The sequence below is a fragment of the Poecile atricapillus genome, chromosome Z (assembly GCF_030490865.1).
Source record: "Poecile atricapillus isolate bPoeAtr1 chromosome Z, bPoeAtr1.hap1, whole genome shotgun sequence".
Taxonomy (NCBI): Eukaryota; Metazoa; Chordata; class Aves; order Passeriformes; family Paridae; genus Poecile; species Poecile atricapillus.
The window spans coordinates 102,054,724-102,073,683 of record NC_081289.1 but is presented as its reverse complement, the minus strand read 5'-3'; the positions used below and the strand labels follow the sequence as shown (position 1 = coordinate 102,073,683).

At 35.3% G+C, this 18,960-nt stretch overlaps 1 protein-coding gene across 1 annotated transcript in view; it reads right to left on the bottom strand.

Annotated features, from left to right (window-relative positions):
• Positions 1–11,355: 11,355 nt before the first annotated feature.
• SLC27A6 (solute carrier family 27 member 6) overlaps positions 11,356–18,960 on the bottom strand; it is a 38,711-nt gene continuing 31,106 nt past the window's right edge. The window contains exons 7-10 of the mRNA XM_058828072.1: positions 17,345–17,543; positions 16,671–16,768; positions 14,591–14,721; positions 11,356–12,455 (exon numbers count right to left, since the gene is read on the bottom strand). Of these exons, the coding sequence (XP_058684055.1) occupies positions 12,279–12,455; positions 14,591–14,721; positions 16,671–16,768; positions 17,345–17,543 (605 nt within the window). The 3' untranslated portion in view covers positions 11,356–12,278. The remainder of the gene's footprint in view (positions 12,456–14,590; positions 14,722–16,670; positions 16,769–17,344; positions 17,544–18,960) is intronic.

The following is an 18,960-nucleotide window of genomic DNA, read 5'->3' as shown; positions in this document are numbered from 1 at the left end:
TCCAGGACTTTAAAAATACCAGGGAGAATGGCTTGATAACTACATCAGCCAATTCCCTCAGCACTCTGCAATGCACCCCATTGGGTGCTGATTTCAGGAATCAGGACTTGACAACTGAAATTGTAGAGATATGTTTTATTCCATCAGCTGACAGCATCCGGGACACATGGAAGGATATTTCCTGGTCAAGACAGGTTCCAGGCACAAACAGACATTGATCCCACAAGCCCACACCTCCCTGCCTGCCCATCTCCGCCTTCTCTCCCTTTGTATTATAATTAGCTGCCACACCTCCTGATGGTCGTGGGCTGAGGGCTCTGGGATGAAGGCTGGGTATCTTCCTTTGTGATTGCCGTTTGACCTCTGCTTCTAGGGAGGCACAATGGAGGTTTGTTTGGCTCTCAGGTAATCTTGTCCTGCTCAAAACCACCTGGCTGGTCCTGGCTGGTTTCTAGAGCCTCAGGTTTTGATTTGTGGGATTTTCACAGTATCTAGGTGATACAGAGTCTTGCTTTTCTGAGTCTTCCAATATATCTTATCTCAATGTTTTTTTCCCTGGCAACTAAGTTCCTATGTGGTTTGTTACAGTGATTCTCCTATGTGTTCTATTTCTCCTCCACCTGCTTATGCATATTATAGACTTCGAAAATTATCATTTTCAAAACCATGTATGTTCCCCATTTCAGGTGTCACATACTTACGTAAATTCTGATTCCTCAGGGAGTCATGAACCAGATCTTTACTTACTATGGGAGGAACTTTGCTCCCCCAGTCCTCATCCTGCTGTCCATTCACTCAAAAGATGTGACAACAGATGTTGCCATTGAAAACTGAGGCAAAAAATTGTTGGATACCTCATCTTTCCCTTCATCCATTGTTATCAGTTTTGCTGGGGTGTGATGATTCTTTTACCTTCCTTTTCCGATTAATGTACCTGTAGAAGCCCCTTCTGTTATTCTTCGCATTCCTTGCTAAATTCAGTTCCAGCTTTGCCTTGCTTATCCTCAGCTTCCTTACCCAATCCTATACAACCAAACTTCATGCCTATACTTTTCCCAGGATACCTGTCCTTGTTTCTACTGCCTATTCATTTGCTTCCTTCCTTTTATTTTGACCAGCAGCTCCCTACTAAACCATGCTGATCCCTTCCTTGCCTAGTTTCATGCTTAGAATCAGCAAGGTACCTGTCAGGGCTCAGTGATACCCATAACATCAGTCAAAGGTCACTCAAATGCCTGAGGATAGAAGCAGCTCCCTATCAAATGCAGGAAGGACCTTAGGCAACTTGCCTCTTTTCTCTCTTCTGGGTGCCAGACCCCAGAGAAGCAGCTTGGAGAGCCTGTTGGTGCACACAAGGTTTTGACGTGAGGTCTGTAATTGTGTAGCATGAAGGATGAAGCTAAATTTGGCAGGTATCCATCACTGGGTGAACAAATCAGCCTTTTAAAATACAAATGGATTACTGTTGTGCTTTCACTCCAGCCAGCAATATGGCCCCATATAGCTGCTTGCTCACTCCCACACCAGCAGGACTGGGAGAAGAATTGTACGTATAAAAATTAGAAAACTTATGGCTTGACATAAAGCCACTGGGTTGAAGTAAAGCCAGTTAATTTGGGAAATCAAAAATAATAAAACAAGCAAAGCAAACCAAGAAATTAATTCAGTGCTTCCCATGTACAGACAGTTGTTTAGCTGTTTTTGAGAGAGCACAGCCCCATTACAGGTGACAGCTACTTGGGACAGCAAATACCATCACTCCAAACATTCACTTTCCCCGCTTTATACACTGAGCATGATGTGGTATGGTGTATATACATGGGATACAATATGAAATACCCCTTTGGGTCAGTTGTGGCTGTGTCTCCTCCTGATTTCCCATGCACCCCCAAATTCCTTGCCATTGTGGCAGTGCAAAAAGCAAAAAAAAAGCTTTGACTCCATGTCTACTCAACAATAATAAAAACATCTCTATATTATCAACCCTGTGCTCAGCACAAATCAAAAACACAGCCCCATACTTGACACTGTGAGGACATTAAATTATACCCCAGCCAAAACCAGCACAATTACAGCTAAACTCTGTAATGTGAATTTATATACAACAGAATCTTTGCCCTCTGCTCCTTTCTTGGAGTGAATAGCTACGCAAATCAACAAGGTGCTTCTATTATATTGTGCCTTTGCATTTTCTTTTCACATGCATTTCTCTTTGGCAGGCTTTGACCTACATTGGAAAGTGTAGGACCTACATTCCACTGATAGGAGGTATATCAGCAAATTGTAAGACAGGGGAAACTGTCAGAGATTTTTAAGGAGAATAGAAATATTTTCTGTCTGTTCTTTTACTGTTGGCATTTATCTCCATTTTACCTATTTTTGAATCAGTCACTCCAGTCCCCAGTTTCCCAGTTCGAAATATTTTATTTTGAGGATGTAATTTACTAACTCAAGAGCTCTTTGAAAAGCTTTCTAACTTGGTTACTGTCATTGGCAGTATCTGCCTAACAAACTTCTGCATTAGCAGAATGTGGTTTTCATTTCTCAGGAGATTCATAGGTTTAATTCCAGGACTCCTTAATCCATGAGTGATTTTGCATTAACAAAAAATTATCTTTCTCCACCTGTTTCCTTAAAAGTAACTTTCTAAAAAATGGAATAACAGCACATAGGAGAAAGAAGAGGTCCAGAGCACAGATATTTTTAGCTAACATCTATTGTAGGTATCTCTGAGAGATCAGGATGAATAGCCTCATCATCACTCCAGGTGTACAGCCCCCTGTACAATTAATAGATCACATTCATACAAGCAAAGCTGTCTGACAGCTGACCCATTTTGAAAACACATACATAAATGTGTATGAGTCCTTTAGTAGTTGCAACACTGTTTCTGGAGTCAGGCTTTATTGCTGCCCTGCCCAAACAAAAGCTGAAGTAAGGAAAGAAAAAAAAGTGCTTTTTGTTTTTCTTAAAGCTCTTTGTTTTTGCAGAGTAAAAAATCATTACTTTTGACCAGGTCTTATTATCAAAGAATGATGCAATGGAATATGCAGAGATAATAGCATTTCCTGTGTGTGTTTCAGTGGGTTCCACTGAATGGCATCCTCAGTGTTAGTTAGAGTTTCAATAGCTGAAATCCTTTCAATTTTTCTTAATAATCTTTGGTGGTTTATGTCAGAAGTGAACAACTATGTGGGTGGTTTGGCATTCAAAAAAGAAAAAAAAAAAAAACAGAACTCTAATGGCAAATGCAAGGTTATGGCTTTGAGCTGTCTGTGTTGCTTGGTGTAATGTGAGAATTTGCAGTGACAACCTCAGCAATGAGCACCACCTGCCAGACATGTGAATTAGCAGTTATAACACAATTCCTATTTGTTTGAAAAACTTGTAGTAAGGTTTCTAAAACCCACCATTTTGGAATCATCATAGTGTTTTCAAATAACTCCTTTTTAGTGACTCCAATCTTAATGTCATAGCAATACCTAATTCTCTTGCAGATTAAGAAACATACATGTAGAAGTATTTCTACAACAGATTGTCATCAAAATGAGTCATATGCTTATGTTTTAATATATGACTGAATACAACAGGCCTTTTATTAAATGCAACAGTGCTGTCTAGTGTATTGCTTCAGTTGATTTCACTGTGCAGTTTTAATGTACTGCTGGCTCCTATACTTTGAATATTTATTTTTTAAACAGAGACAGGATGGTGACAAAAAGCTAGATACTGTGATTTATGGGTTTCAGAAAGAATGATTTCCACTTAAATTCTGAATATGCCTGAATATACAGGTTCTGAATGTAACTGTGGAAATTGCCTACAAAAAATGTACAGTGCAGCTAATACGAGGGTAATTGTCATCCACTATCTGTGTAAGTAAAAGCTATTGGTAATTCCCTGACTGTCCTCAATCAGTCCTGGAAACTTTTTTTAGAAAGTCCTTTTCTGACACTATTTTTTTTATGTACCAAAACAAGGCAGAGATTATCTTAACTAGGTAGAAAGTTGTCAAGGAGGAACTTGGACTGAACATCACAGAGAGAGGTTCAAGAAAAATACAGACTATAGGATCAACATTTTAGTTAGGTAGTGTTTAATATTATGAGCTAGATGAACAAAGTGAGTGATCTCAAAAATATTTCACAAGCATTTGCTTTCTGTATGCCACATTTCTCTAAAGAAATGTAGTTTTAATATAGCAAAAGAGGAGGGACTTTAAAAATAGTCTGTACCCCTGGAGAAAACTTACTACCTCAAGCTAGTTTAGAATATACCTGAAAAATGGCATAGGGACTACTCATTATAACAGAGATCTGCCTAAACCAGACTGAAACAATGGTGAATCATACTTCATATTGTTTTGATCTGCAAATTTCCCAACAAAACCTCTTTGTTAATGGCAGATTACATTTGGGCAGATGGGCATTTGGGTAGATGTAAGATTTTCTTCACAAAAATTGGATTTTTGTGACTAGCAAAATGGAAATGGAATTATATTTTTTTTATACTCCAAGAGAGGTTCCCTTATCTTGTGACAGAATATAGCTTTGTTACTGCAGAGATATATAACTGATTGCAGGGGTTTCACGTGTTATCAATAAATAATCTCTCTTTAATGTATGATTCTAATTAAATGCTTGGCTAGAAACTGAGCTGAATGTATATGGCTACATTTTTCATGTAAATCTGTAGATTTCTTTTGCATTTGCAAAAAAAATTGGTTTTGTGTAATTTTAGGAGAGAGCTCAATTATCTCTGTGCTCCCAGCAAATGAGAATTAGATGCCTACGTGCTGACAGGAGATGGATTTAAGACATAATCTTCTCACTGTTCTCTACTAGTCAATTTAGGCATTTCTTGCTCTTAGAGCTAACTTCTGTGGATCTTATTTGTAGGCATATAGCTCTTCCCTCACATTTTTTAAGACTGTCATGGTGTCCTGTGAATTTCACTCAGCATTTGAGCTCTTGAGCTAGTCACTGAAACAATGCCTGCAGCAACTCCATCTCGTTCAGCTACTCAGCTGTGAAATAGGCAACTCTGCTCCTGAAGCATGATAGCTGCAAATGAAGCAGGAATGTAGATCTCTCTTGTTTAGTATCACAGAATCAAAGAATGGTTTGCATGGGAAGGGACCTTAAAGACCATCTAGTTCAAGCCCCTGCCATGGGCACGGACACCTCCCACTAGACCAGGTTGCCCAGGCATGGGTCAGCCACAGTTTCTCTGGGAAACCTGTTCCAGTGCCACACCACCCTCAGAGTAAAGAATTTCTTCCTAATAAATTTATAAATAAATAAAAGTTTAAATCTATACTCCTTCAGTTTAAAGCCATTCTCCCCCATCCTATCACTCCATGCCCTTGTAAAAAGTCCCTCTCCATGCTTTCTTGTAGCCTTGTTCAGGTACTGGAAGGCTTCTATAATATCTTCCTAGAGGCTGTTCTTCTCCATACTGATTACATATACCTATACATCTATATCTATATATCTATATAGATATATGCTTAAAACAATAAAAAATATGGTAAAGGTTGCAAGGTTACAAGTGGAAGAACTCTGAGTATTAGGACTTCAAAATGTTCCATACCTTTGGAATTTTAATCCAGACATCAAAAATTATAGTTTCTCAGTCTCCTTGTATGCAAGAATTACATTTAGATTATTACAGAAATAAGGATCTACTCACAAATCTGGAGTACAGTCCACACTTTCATAGCTAGTGTTTTGTTTCTTGCTTTTTAAAAAAAAAAAATTCTCAGGACTTAATCCCACTTTGTTATGAAAATTTATATAGCCTGGGAAAATTACAAGTGTCTACCAGAAGATTGTAAGGTGTTTGAAATGTAATATTTTCTCCCTTTATCTCACTCTATCTGATTGGTTTAATCTGGTCCAGCTCCCTAAATTGCAATGTCTTATCAGGGATATATAGTGTTTACTGCCAATTTGGGATTTCTTTAAAACCCTTATTTTTAAAAACTCAGGAAAATTTTTTCAAAGTTTGCACCATGAAATGCAGCTGATGGAGATATTTAAGAGATATCTTTTTCAGCCACATGCATGAATACCACAATAGAACACTCTAGAAGTATTGAATTCCATTGTAATGATAATGAAGTGAAAGGCAAACTACATGCTGATTTTAGAAGCTGACAAATAAATAAATACCTTTTAATTTAACATTTGAACGAATGACATCATTAGCTCTTTATGCACTCACTAAAGCTGATAGCTGGTAGTTTTCCTTAATAAAAAAAGTTAAATATCAGAAGACAATTTTGATGTTCATGTCCATTTTTCTGTCTATGAATTTTCTTGAGTTATTGAGGAGTCTTATCATTGAAATGTAACTAGAGCAAGATCTGAGGTAGAATTCTATTCCCACATACCTTCAGGACAAGAAGCTGTCAGAGAGAGCTATTGCTCAGGCATGCCTCCCCAGAGATCCATCTTTGTGCTTCTCCATAACAGAAAATTGAATCCTTATACATGGGGAGTACAGTCTGGAACAAATTAATCTGTTTCTACAGTTTCTTATGACCTAGGATGCTGTACTGCCTAAACTGAAAAAGCTGTGAAAAAAAACATGTCTGGTAAAAAAAAAAAAAAAAAAAAAAAAAAAAAAAAAGATAAATAAAAGGAGTAATATTGATCAAGTGTATTACTGTTAAAGTGCAGCCCACCCAGTGGAGAAAATTATTAGCATTTAGTAGAAGACACATGTATTTAGCAAAGTACTGTAAGCTGCTTAGTAGAAATCACTTTGGGAAAAAAAATTTCAAAATTACTGGATAGCTAGGCAAGTATTTAATGATCTCATAGCTTGATCTTAAAATTACTGTGATTATATCCTGTATTTGGAGAAAAAAAATTAAGTAATTTCCCAGATTTTCAAAGGCTGCTGCCTGGTAAAGCCTGCACATTTAATTTCTATGCTTTCAAAAGACACCAAGAACACAAGTCCAATGGTGTTTTAAATCCCCCTGAGTAACATTTCATATACACATTATAAAACTCTGCTGAGAATTACTAAGATCAATATGCATTGTTGATTCAACAAAATTTTAATGTAACCTGACTAGTTTCAGCATCAGTGGCTTATTCACTATTATCAATTTTAAAAAATTAGGAATGCAAACATATTTTGTTACTAGCAAAGAGAAAAGAATCAACAAGAAATTATTTAATAATAAATAATAAATAGAAAAATTAATTGAAATTGTTGTAATCACTGCAACATGTTTTTTCTTGAATCACAGATAATACTCTTGTTGTCATTACTCCCCAAGCCATCAGTTAGTTTCTTGCTCATCTACCATCCCATAGGGGCACCTATTGCTACATATTTTGGCCACAAATATTAAACAACAGTGCTTGAAAGCCTGGAAAAACAGATTAGTAATGAACTCCATCAGGCAAATAACTATATACTGAAATAAGTTATGTGGTTTTGGATCAATTCCACATGTTTATGAAGTATTTTAAAACGAAATATATTCCCTTCCATAGCATAAGCATTGTAAGACACTGACAATTCTATTTATCTGTACTTAGAAATTTGCACTGAATGAGTAGGACTCTTTTCATATTTATTCATTATTCATAATTAGAATTCCCATCAAGGCATTGACTCCCTTCTTGCAAGTTATATTTCTAATTGAATACGCTTTACTCTATTTGCTATAATGTGGATTTTGGGGTTTGGGGTTTTATTTGGTTGGTTGAGTGGTTGGTTGATTTTTAAATGAACGGAGATATTTAGTTGAGTTCTAAACCCAGAGCCACCACAAGAGGCAGATTACCAAATTTGGACCATTCTATATGGGTAACACTGTCCATACATACTTATAAGAAACATTATTTTTGTTAGCATAGCAGTATCAGTTACATGAAGAAAAGGAGACACATTAACAAGTGTTTTTCTGCCAGTCGAAGCGCCCTTTTTATTTATAAATATGTGTGTGTGGTCCAGCTGACATAATGCAAAACCTCCCACTTGTCATGCAGGACTATGGAATAGCAGGAAGTACGCAAACCTCATGGTGCCAGACCAAATGGGAATAGGTCAGTGTACCTCCTACTGCGAGGCAGCAACAAGGACTGCTTTGTTGTATTGCAAAAGCAATTCCTCACCATCTGATTTGGGCTGTGCTTACTGCAGTTTTTGGAGAAACTCAATGAAGTTTACTTTGGTAAAAGATTCTCAGTCTTGTGGACTTGTTAGTGACATAGGAATTGTATTTCAGTCTGCTAATGACCCAGTTTATTTAAAATTATCATGGCATAAATCATATAATCTATTTGTCTAATTAAGGGTACAATGCGTAAGGTATTAATTCCTGAGTATCAGGATAAAATCAGATGATCTTCTGATGTTACCTTTACAGCCAAATTAATTGCCACATTATGCTGTCAGTTATTGACAATAATGCTAATAATACACATCACACTAAAATTATTTCTGCTGCAAATTGCTGCTATTCACGTGCAACTCTTCTTTGGCTGTCTACTGAGTCTTTGCATTGATTTTTTTGTGATAGCAGATATTAAAAAGAAAGACATTATTTGCTTGAAATTAGTGTTGACTAAATAAATTTCATACATACTGGTATGTGTCATCATTTCTGCTGTGATAATGCACATCAAATTACTAATTTCATTTTTAGCTGGGGACATGCTACTGAAAATTAACTTTTTATTTTTATTTTTTTAGAAGAGTGACTTTTTGTCTTTTCTCCTATAGCCATCCAGTATTTTTAGATTTTAAAAATGCAGGAAAGATTGCTCCTCCTGTATTTACCTTCTATTTTTTCCTCAAACAAAATAAAATAAAATAAAAAAAGGTGCAAAATCAACAGTAGAAGGTGTTTTCTGTACGTCATTGGTAGGTAATCTGTATGTCAATTGAAATACATTTATTATAGTGGGTCTTATAGGTATGAGAATTCTCTTTAAAAGCTCTGTTTATCTGCCTTGGGTGAGGAGAATAAAATTCAGGCAATTATCTGCTTGTGGTTTTTTATTTTTTTCTGAGGCTCCTGAGAAAGATTTATGGAAATTAATAGAGTCTATAACTGTACTAACTGTAGCAGATTCACCAGGACAAGAGAGTGGATATGTATTTACCCTTCCAGAATTATACCTTTTCTAAATGGTAACTCCAACCTCTTTTTTTTTTTTTTTTTAATGAATAAACATATCTTTCATCAACAACCTTCCTTAAATGCAGAGTAAAAAAATATATACATTAAATCTCAGAAATAATTACCTTCATTTATCTTGATCTTTCTCTCCTTTCTATTTTTAATAAATGAGGTTAGTACTGCAACTCTGCATCCACACCCCAGCCACTCCTCATCTGCTTCTTTACCACCTACTACATGAAATTGAATTTCCCAGACAAATGCTGGGACATCATTTTTCAGCAGCATTCAAACTCTCATATCTCGGCCAGTCCAGATGCTGGTCTGTGTAAAGGTAGGAAATGAACAGGTTAGTCTCAATATTTTCTCATTCTTAAAGGAAGACGCTTTGTGGTGTCTGACATGAGCACTACCATTATTCAGCCTCACTGCAGTGCTAGTTCAAGAACTTAGGTATCCATGAGGAATGTGACATTCTGCTGGAACATGCTTCAGTGCATCTGCTGATATACAACCTACTGGCTAAAAGGAAAACTACTGGATTGAGAGTAATAGACTGTTTTCCCCTGAGGAAATACAGAGCCTATATATTATTTTCTTGATGTCATCGACATCCTATTTCTTGGGGTAGTGCATGGAACATAATTATTTTACTTTCCTTTGAAAATCAGCAGATTGCCCAGGCTATCTTGGTTACACTATAGAAAACATGGGAGAAGCTGGAACTCTGTATTTCACCAGTGCTCACAGCTGAGAAACAAACACTTGTAGGCTCCCAAGGTAGCTGTGTTAGAAGAGTCTCACTGCTGCTGAAAATGTACCCAAGAATTTGGAAACACCAGCTGGCTGATCCTGTAGTGGACAGAGCGTGAAAGGTGGCATACAGACATTGTTCTTCCTCTGGTGCTGTCTCTAACCCAACCACTGCTTCTGTTCACAGAAAAGAATCTGCTTAATCCTAGATACTTTACAAAAGTGACCAAATATTGACATTCATGAACAAGCTTTCAGGTTTTGTTTCTCTATTTTTTTTAATGAAAAAGTGTTTTCTTCTTTTTTCATGTCTTTTTTCCCCTCTTATTTCTTGCATTTGTTGCATTTAAATGGTAGAACCTTTTCACTAGTTGTATATAGGATCAAGTATTATAAAGGTAAATAAATTTTAGAAGTGCTAAATATGTTATCAAAGCTAGGCAATTGATCTTACTATATTCTTTAGTATTCTACTGCAAGATTAAACACACTACTGTGGATGTCCAGGTGCCATATGCTAAAAAAAAAAATCAGAAAATAATTATTTTCCATAGAGAGAAGGTAATTTTTACTCTTATAATAAAAGGGGTCCCGAAGTATATTCAGCATATATCTATGTAAGAGTTAAAGTAGTTTGGATTTCAACAACCAATCCTTTGCTCAATTTCAGCCTAACATGCAACTTTGGGTTTAACTTTATAATAAATACCTCATTCATACATTTTAAATCCTTGACTAGATAATGATACTTCCATCTGTCTCAGTAAGTGGCAAACATCCCCCACCCCAGATTTTAGCTACAGACATGCATTTGGGCACTGCCTAAAGAAAGAGTAAGTGTGACCACTCAGAAAATGCTAGATCATATTGACCCCCTTCCATCCTTATGCAACAGTTCTCTTCACTACCCATTATGTACTTTACATTAATAGCTACCATAAGCCATGATGTTGCTGTGTTTGTTAGCTGTCACTGGTTTGTAAATTGCAAAATTGCTAACTTCCTTATTTATAGTGACAGCCCCATAAGGAATGATGTGTTCAAAAATGCAAGTTATGATCCTTACATATTTTTCACTGCATCCTTGGTTTGGGTTTTTAAAGAAAATCAGTTAAAGCAATAATCAAAGATTCAAAAGTTGACATAGGTTCTAATGTCTTGTTAGATGAAAAAGGTAGAAAGACACAAGAAAATTATTTTTCAAGTGTGTTACATCCTATTCTTTCATGAGAAGCTAGTTTCATAGTGCTGTTATGATGGAAGAGAGACTTAGGATGCCCAGTGTTGGAGAGAGTCACCCTTTCAGTATTCTCTGACACTGCTGCTGGCTGATCAAAGTGGGCATCACACTCCATAAGAAGAGGGGCACTGTGCAAATAAACTATCAAGAGAGGCTGGAAAATAGACTTTGTGCAATCAGACTTAAATCAAACTGAGAAAGAATGGTATTCGGTTTAAATAATCTTATACTTTATTTTAAAACTTAGAAAAAGCAATTATTAGAACACAAAATCTAGTGTTTTAAAAAATCAGCTACATTCTATACTCATAAAATAATTATCTCTAGGAGTTGTTATTAAGAGTATGAAAGCTATTTGTTACTCAATATGTATGACATAAAGTGCTGCAATAATTCTTTTTATGCTATATAAATTATTTTCCCCATTAAGCATGCAGATTTTCTCTGCCTAATGTTGATCTGCTACTAAACATTTCACAAGTTTGCTTTGTCTTCAGAATTTGACACTCCAAGCAGCCAGATTAACACATGAAAGAGCACAGATTATGACAGAAAAAAATCTCAGCAGTGATATTATTATTTGGGTTTGTTTGGAGGACATTCTTCTGCTTCAGTGTCTTTTATCTTGTATTCCATCAGAAAAGTCCGCTACAGAAAAGTTTTTTTTTTCTTCCAACCAGTGTCAAGCCTTTACTTCTTAGAATACATATTCAGAATTATGAAAACTACAGAAAAAAAAATGTTACAGGCACATATTCTCCATCTAGATGCAACATGTGACATAATACCTTTATCAATATCAATATATGTTGATTCTTTTTTTACCATGTGTCATACTATGTATCATTTAGTACTAAGAAAAAGTATCAGATTCAGCATTTATATTCCAAAGTTAATATAAAATAGATTTCAGTTATGTTTTAAAAGCTATTTGCTTAGAAATTTGTCTCAAGAGGTAAAAAATGATTAGTGAAAAATAATGACTCAGTGAGTAAAGACATATCTGAATGTAAATATCAAATATAAAAAAACACTACTCTGGATAACTATGTAAAAATACTGGTAATTAATTGCATTGTTTTTTCATACAATAGCTTGTATAGACTGTCCCTTAATAGCCTATTATAGGGTCAATTATTAAAGTTTAATTTTCCCAGATAAGATCATCTCATGTAATTCTTTGGTTAACAAGACATATGCCTTCTTAGAATTATCTAAAAAATAAAGAGGATCAGTAATTGTAGATGGATTAAAACCTTCATCCACAAGTCGAAATTTTTGTTGTTTGAATGTTCCTGTCACTTCCATTTTTTCCTGCAGTAGAGAGAAAGATACATTATTCAAAAAGAAGCCACTTCTCTTTTGCTCACATTCACATTTGTTTTTCAAAGTCTTACTTGATGTAAATCAGTTCATTCTCATTCTGCTGAAGGACTGGAGCTTGTGTGCTGCTACGGACCCACACCAGAGAGGTGGCTGATAAAAGCTAGAGCCCATTCCTTTCTGCATCCCTATGCAGTGCCTCTGTAATGTCACATGCAGTGTATGCAGCCCCAGCATGCCCAAGATAATCACAATCTTCACTGTGCACATTACAAAAGGAAACTACACACCATGAAGCTTCTGAGAGTAAAACCTGTTATTACCAAAAACTCCTTAATAAAACTCAGGAAATTTACTATATCTATGACTATTTCCATAACCCCTCACAAAAGGGGTTGAAGGAATCCTGTACTAAATCAGCCATACTCATATTCAGCCATATTCAGTCCAAAGGAAGATGGATCTTGACCATACATTTTGTTTCAGACTGCTCCAGTGCTATTGTACTCCCTGGAAAAGTGGTGTGAGGCATCTGTAATAAGACTGTCTTCTCTATTCTAACTAACTCTACTCAGCCCAAATTTAGGACCTCTCGTCATTATCTTCTCTTCTGTCTTTATATTTTTTTATATATGCAAACAATCTCTGAACATGAAAAATTAAGTATTACATTCAACAAAAATGTCATCATTTTTATCTAGTCCAGGCATACCTACAGATTTTATCTACCTGCTCTGATTGGTCTAAGAAATGTTCTGACATCTTCTAAAGTATAATTATATGCCAGATCAAGCTTATGTTTTAATTTGTATTAAATTAAATATGTTTTTAATTTTTTTCCCTTGAAGTTCCACCCACTCTGTTCCTTCTTGGTTAATTAACAACTGTATCAACAGCAATGCATCTGTAATGGTGGCATTTAAATATTAATTTAAACTCCAGATAGTCAATATCAATGCAATACCCAAGGTTCAGATTCATTTTGTCCAGTATAAAGGGGTTTTTGTACAGCTGTACAGGACTGAATCAAGACTAGGTTCTCATAATTTCATAAACTGACTCCTGCAACCTTCTCAAGTCTACTCTTGATTTCTCACATCAGAATGCTGCTGCATATCTTCCTGGACTTATGAGATAGATTGATAAATACATACTTCATTTTCAAAGTCTTTCACAGATTTTTTTGTTTCCCCTCTTTATTCTGAACCAGTATTCCCCTTCACATACTGAACCAGTATATAAGATCGTTCAGTATAAAGTGGAGAACTACTATAATAGTATAAATTCACCCAAAGATGGGTGGTCTAAGATACCACCCTCCATAACTTAACTTCTCTTTTTAAACAATGACTATTTTTTTGATCAGCTCCTTGAACTTAGGGGGCTCCTTCATAGACATTTTTCTGTTTCTCTTTATTGTGATGTTTGCAAAACACTTACCAGAATTGAAAGTGCTCATCAGACTTAATTTATCATGATTATCAATATTGTGTGCTTTTAGTACTCTCACATTTTTTTCTAGCTTTGTGTAGTCCACTGTATCATGTTTACATTTTTGCACTCTGTGGGAGGGCCTATTTTACCCCCAAACTGGACAGCAAAGTAGTGCACAAATAAAGATGACTCTGGTGATTACTGTGGTGACAACAGTAACACACATTTTTTTATTCATCTTTTCAAATGCTTTCATATTTGTCATTGTTACACAGAAAATAACATTCACTTTATTGTGCATATCCACTGTCTCCTGCTTTAGCTCTATTTTCTCTCTCATTTTCACTGAATAAAATGGATTTTAGATTCTTTTCTCCAGATGCAATTGTTCATATTTTTAAATCTGAATCTTCTTCTTTCACCATGCTTATGCTTCTAATCTCCCCAAATCCTTTTGTGTGATCTCTGTCCTTGCTCATTTGTACAATTTCTCTCATTTAAACATAATCTGCAAATTCATTGACTTTTTGTGTAATTCCTTTTCCAGGACTCCATTAATGAAGACAGCAAATAGGACCAGGTCTAAAACTAATCTAGTGATATATGAACAAGCACTTTTTGTTATTCACTTAGCCATCTCTGTGTTTAAATTATGTAGATATTTGTATACACAGTACAATAATGCAACTTACCTGGACTCTTAAGAAAAGGGGACAAGCATAACTTGGTAGATAGGTCACTACTTGCTTATACATTTGCTCCAAGTCTAATGATGCATTCTGCTTTAAAATAAGAGAAGCCATTCCTGCTTTTCCTTCATGATCTGCATGAAAGGAAGTGAGATGAGAATTTTGTAACATAAATGAAGTTGACATTACAAAAAATACCACAGCACATTAACAAACCAACAATCATGTATCTTATTCTGAGTTTCACTAAAGCTGCAAGATCTCATTCATATTTTATGCGGTATTACATGTACTTGGAGATCACTCAAATAATCAATTAAGTAATAATGCTGTAAATGAGTGTGGCGAGTAAGACTAAATGGAATCCTATGCTCAATATAATCGATAAATGTGGATAAACATCAACAACATTCCACTCTCAAAAACAAGAGTGAAGAGCCTCTTTCCTGGAGTAATCAATCATGTCTTCATTTCTGGTATATTCTCTTTCTCATGCCAGTATCTTCTCAAAACTGTGGATATAAATTAAAAGAGAGAGGCAGTTAAAAGTTCTTACTGTTTTGTCTGGAAAAGGAGAGCACTTTGGGTCTTTGTGAAAGAACAAAACGGGTGAAAGGTAAAAGCAATGAACGTCAGCTCTCAAAAGTAACTAAACACTTTAACCATCAACTAGTAGTAACAGCAGAGATGTTCTGCCAACCTTATCTTTGTTTTGGTTTAATTTTTTGCTAATGCTACAAAATCTAAGGGATTTGATTTGTTTATCCTTAAGTGCAATTATCATGACAGTCAGAAAAACTGAGTATATAAACAGGTAAATGTTGTATAAGAAATTAGCATCCCTCGTACTTTTGAATCTGATTTTCAGACAGTCTTCTGTTTTGTTTCATGTCTTTAAAATACAGATAAGTGACACTCTTTCTCATTTTATACTCCTTTATCATTTTGTGATGGGTTTATCCTTGCCAACAACCAAATATCCAGCCAGCTTTGTGCTCAATCCCTTCTGCCACAGGATGGGAAAGAAAGGAAAACAAGGCTCAAGTGTTAAGGTAATGGCAGTTTTATAAGGAAAACAAAAAATACAAGCAAAGCAAAACCAGGACATCATTCAATATTTCCTGTCATCAGGCAGATGTCCAGCTACTTCCTGCAGGACAAGTCCTCACTTGGAGCAGTGTTTTTTTGGGGAGACGAGCACCACAACCACAAACCTCTCATCCTGTTCATTTCTCCAGCTTTAATAAGTAAGCATGACTATCATATGATACAGACTATGGCTTTGGTCAGGTTCATCCCAATGTACCATCTACATCTGCTCCCAAGTTCTTGCTGTCCCCAGCATTCTCATGCATGGAGAAAGCCTTGGTACTGTGCAAGCTCTGGGCAGTGGTAGCACAGCACTATTAAGTTATCAACACTGTTTTAGCCACCAATGCAAAGCAGTGCACCAAACAGTCTCTGATATAGAAACTTATTTTTATCCCAGTGAGACCAAGCATGTATTTTTTAAAAAGAATAAGCATGAATAAGAATCAAGCCCATAGGATCTCATGAAAAATAACAAAAAACCCTATTAAAAATAAATTAATGTATTTTCTTCCTTAAAAATTATTTTTTCTCTTTGTTTTCTTTTTCAGTTTCTTCTTGGTTTTGCAAATTAGCTGTTTACAGTTATTTTGTGAGGCAAAGTAAAATAAGACAGAAAAATGTCTTCACATTTTTTCCTTTAGAGCTACTTTATAATTACCTTGTTGACATTTCATTTTGACACATGTATCTGGATTTTACACAGATGTGAATTTACTAGATATTCATATTTTAATTTAGGTTATGTAGCTATCACAAACGCAGGCACGGTACACTTTCAAAAATACTCCTTATTGCATACAGATAAAAAAATGCATGATTCACTAGCTTATTCACAATCAGATAGTATTTTCATTATCTGCATCTACATTTTAGCTGGATATTAAACATGTGACTCAATCAACATGATTAATGTTTAAAACACGAAATAGAAAGAGTTATGAGAGTTAGCAATCAACCTGGAAGAAACAAAACGTATAACTCAAGCTTTTACCTGGCACAGACACACCATACACATTTGCTTCTTGTATGAAGTCCAACATTACAATGACATCAGAAACTTCTGTAGTGGCAACATTCTCCCCTTTCCATCTAAAATGTGTGAAAAAATAATTTAATCCCATGACACCTGCTCTTTTAAAAAATCTTTAGTAGAAATTCCATTCATTTCAGACTAACACTATGTCACATTTTTTCACACTTGTCACATTGGAATTTGATCACCAGAAGAAAATATTTCAATTCAAATCTTACTGTAACATATAAGGGCCATTGAAGATCAATACAATTGTTTGCAAGTTTTTTACATGTATATAAATGTATCAATTGTGACCAATCTCTGCTACTTGAGACATTTTTCTTCACATTAGTATCTGACTTCCTTGCTCATAGCAAATCCATCAATAGTTATATGCTTATTGAAAAGTCCATTCAAAATGCTGGAAGACCTATGAACTATTCTGAAAATGGACATTTAACTCATATACAGAATTATTACTCATGGAACACTTGTGACAAAATTAAGCCTGTATCACCCACTTCAGTATCATTATAAACTACATCACAATAACAGTAAACTGAACAGTTCCAGCTGAAAACAAATATAACCACATTATTCTATTCTATATATCTTTAATGAAGAAATATGAAAATAAACCATAACTGTACCTGAAGGTATCTCCAATCCTGTCCCAAAAATACAGAAAATTGTCATGATCTTGAACCATTAGATCTCCAGTATTAAAATAAAGATCTTGCTTCTTAAATACCTCAGAGAGTAACTTCTTTTCAGTGTGTCTTTTATTGCCAGCATAACCAAAAAAGGGGTTCTTTGCATTGACTTTGGAAATCAGAAGACCAGCTTCACCTATACAGAGAAGTTGAAAGAATACAAACCTAAAACATCATTGGACACTTCTGTACCTGACATTAGTATTACTTTCAATATTGTTCACGCAAACTCACAGTCACTTGTATTTCTTGCTTGTGACTCACCAGTTTTCTATCAGAATGGTCATCTATCAATTGTAAACTCACTAGTAGTTTATTATCCTCTGAAAGTGCACAATTCAAGTTAATACTGAACTGACTCCCCACATGTTACTGAATTTCCATGATGAGTGCCAGCTTTATCAGCTTCCTAATGAAAAACTAGCATTAATCAAAAGTAGGTGCTCAGCCCAGGCACTATGTCCCTATTTACTTTCTTTTCAGAAGTTCTGAGAACACTGAAATTACCTCAGTTGGTTGGTGCCTGGTGTTAATAACACCAAGCTTGTGGGTTTAATCCCTGTGGGGATCATTCACTTAAAGAGCTTGACTTGATTCTTGTGAGTCCCTTCCAACTCAGAAAATTCTGTGACTTCTTCAGAATATTCATTAAAGTGAGTTAGCGTCATCAGTTTAGGTTTTGGTGTAAAATATAAAAGTTCAATACATTTTTATTCCTCAAAATTAGGGAGAGTAGGGGAAAGGATTATACTCTAATGCATGCAGAATACCAGGGTGTTTGTTTGCAGAACATGGAATAATTTTATTAAATAACCTTTCTGGGAGCAAGTTCTGAACAATATAGGTTAAGAGTTCCATTACTTTGTAACAGAGACAAGAATTATAAATAATAAAATATATTAAAATGCTTCCAAAAGCAGGCACAATTTTTAATTTAAGACTGCCTCCTTAATAAAGAGCTGTGTCTTTTTTTTCCATGAAGTGGTAGTGTTTAAAGCAGCAGTATTTAGTTCACTGGTACTATCAGTGCAGCCATAATGCTCTGATGAAATAAGACATGGGTAAGACAGAGATTATAGACAAAGATAATACTTTTCATTAGACTGAGTGGCGTAGTTGAAAAAAAATTAGACCAAGTGTCTAATTAAAGCATGTGTTCCCTTCACTGGTCAGTCTGGCATCCCTAGACTTAAATTCCTATAAAATTTCAGCTTTTGGGGACATATCATCTTCCAAGTACCCATGTTTGATTACCAACTGTTAGAGAATCTCATAAATCCATTAAAAAATCTGTTTCAGCTCCCCATTAAAGCTGTTTGCCTGACCTTTACTACAAGTTTTTCTTGCTTCAGTTTCAGCTGTTACCTTCCCACAGTTCAATGTATGCTCCAGTATCTCATAACACTTTAAAAAATTGTCTAATAATGATTTTTGAGAAATATTTTTAGGACGGCTATAATCAAGCAATTTAGGTTTTACGTTGTTGGTTGGTTCTTGTTTGTTTAATTATTTTTTTTTAATTATTAAGCTGAATCACATCATTTAGTCAGAAA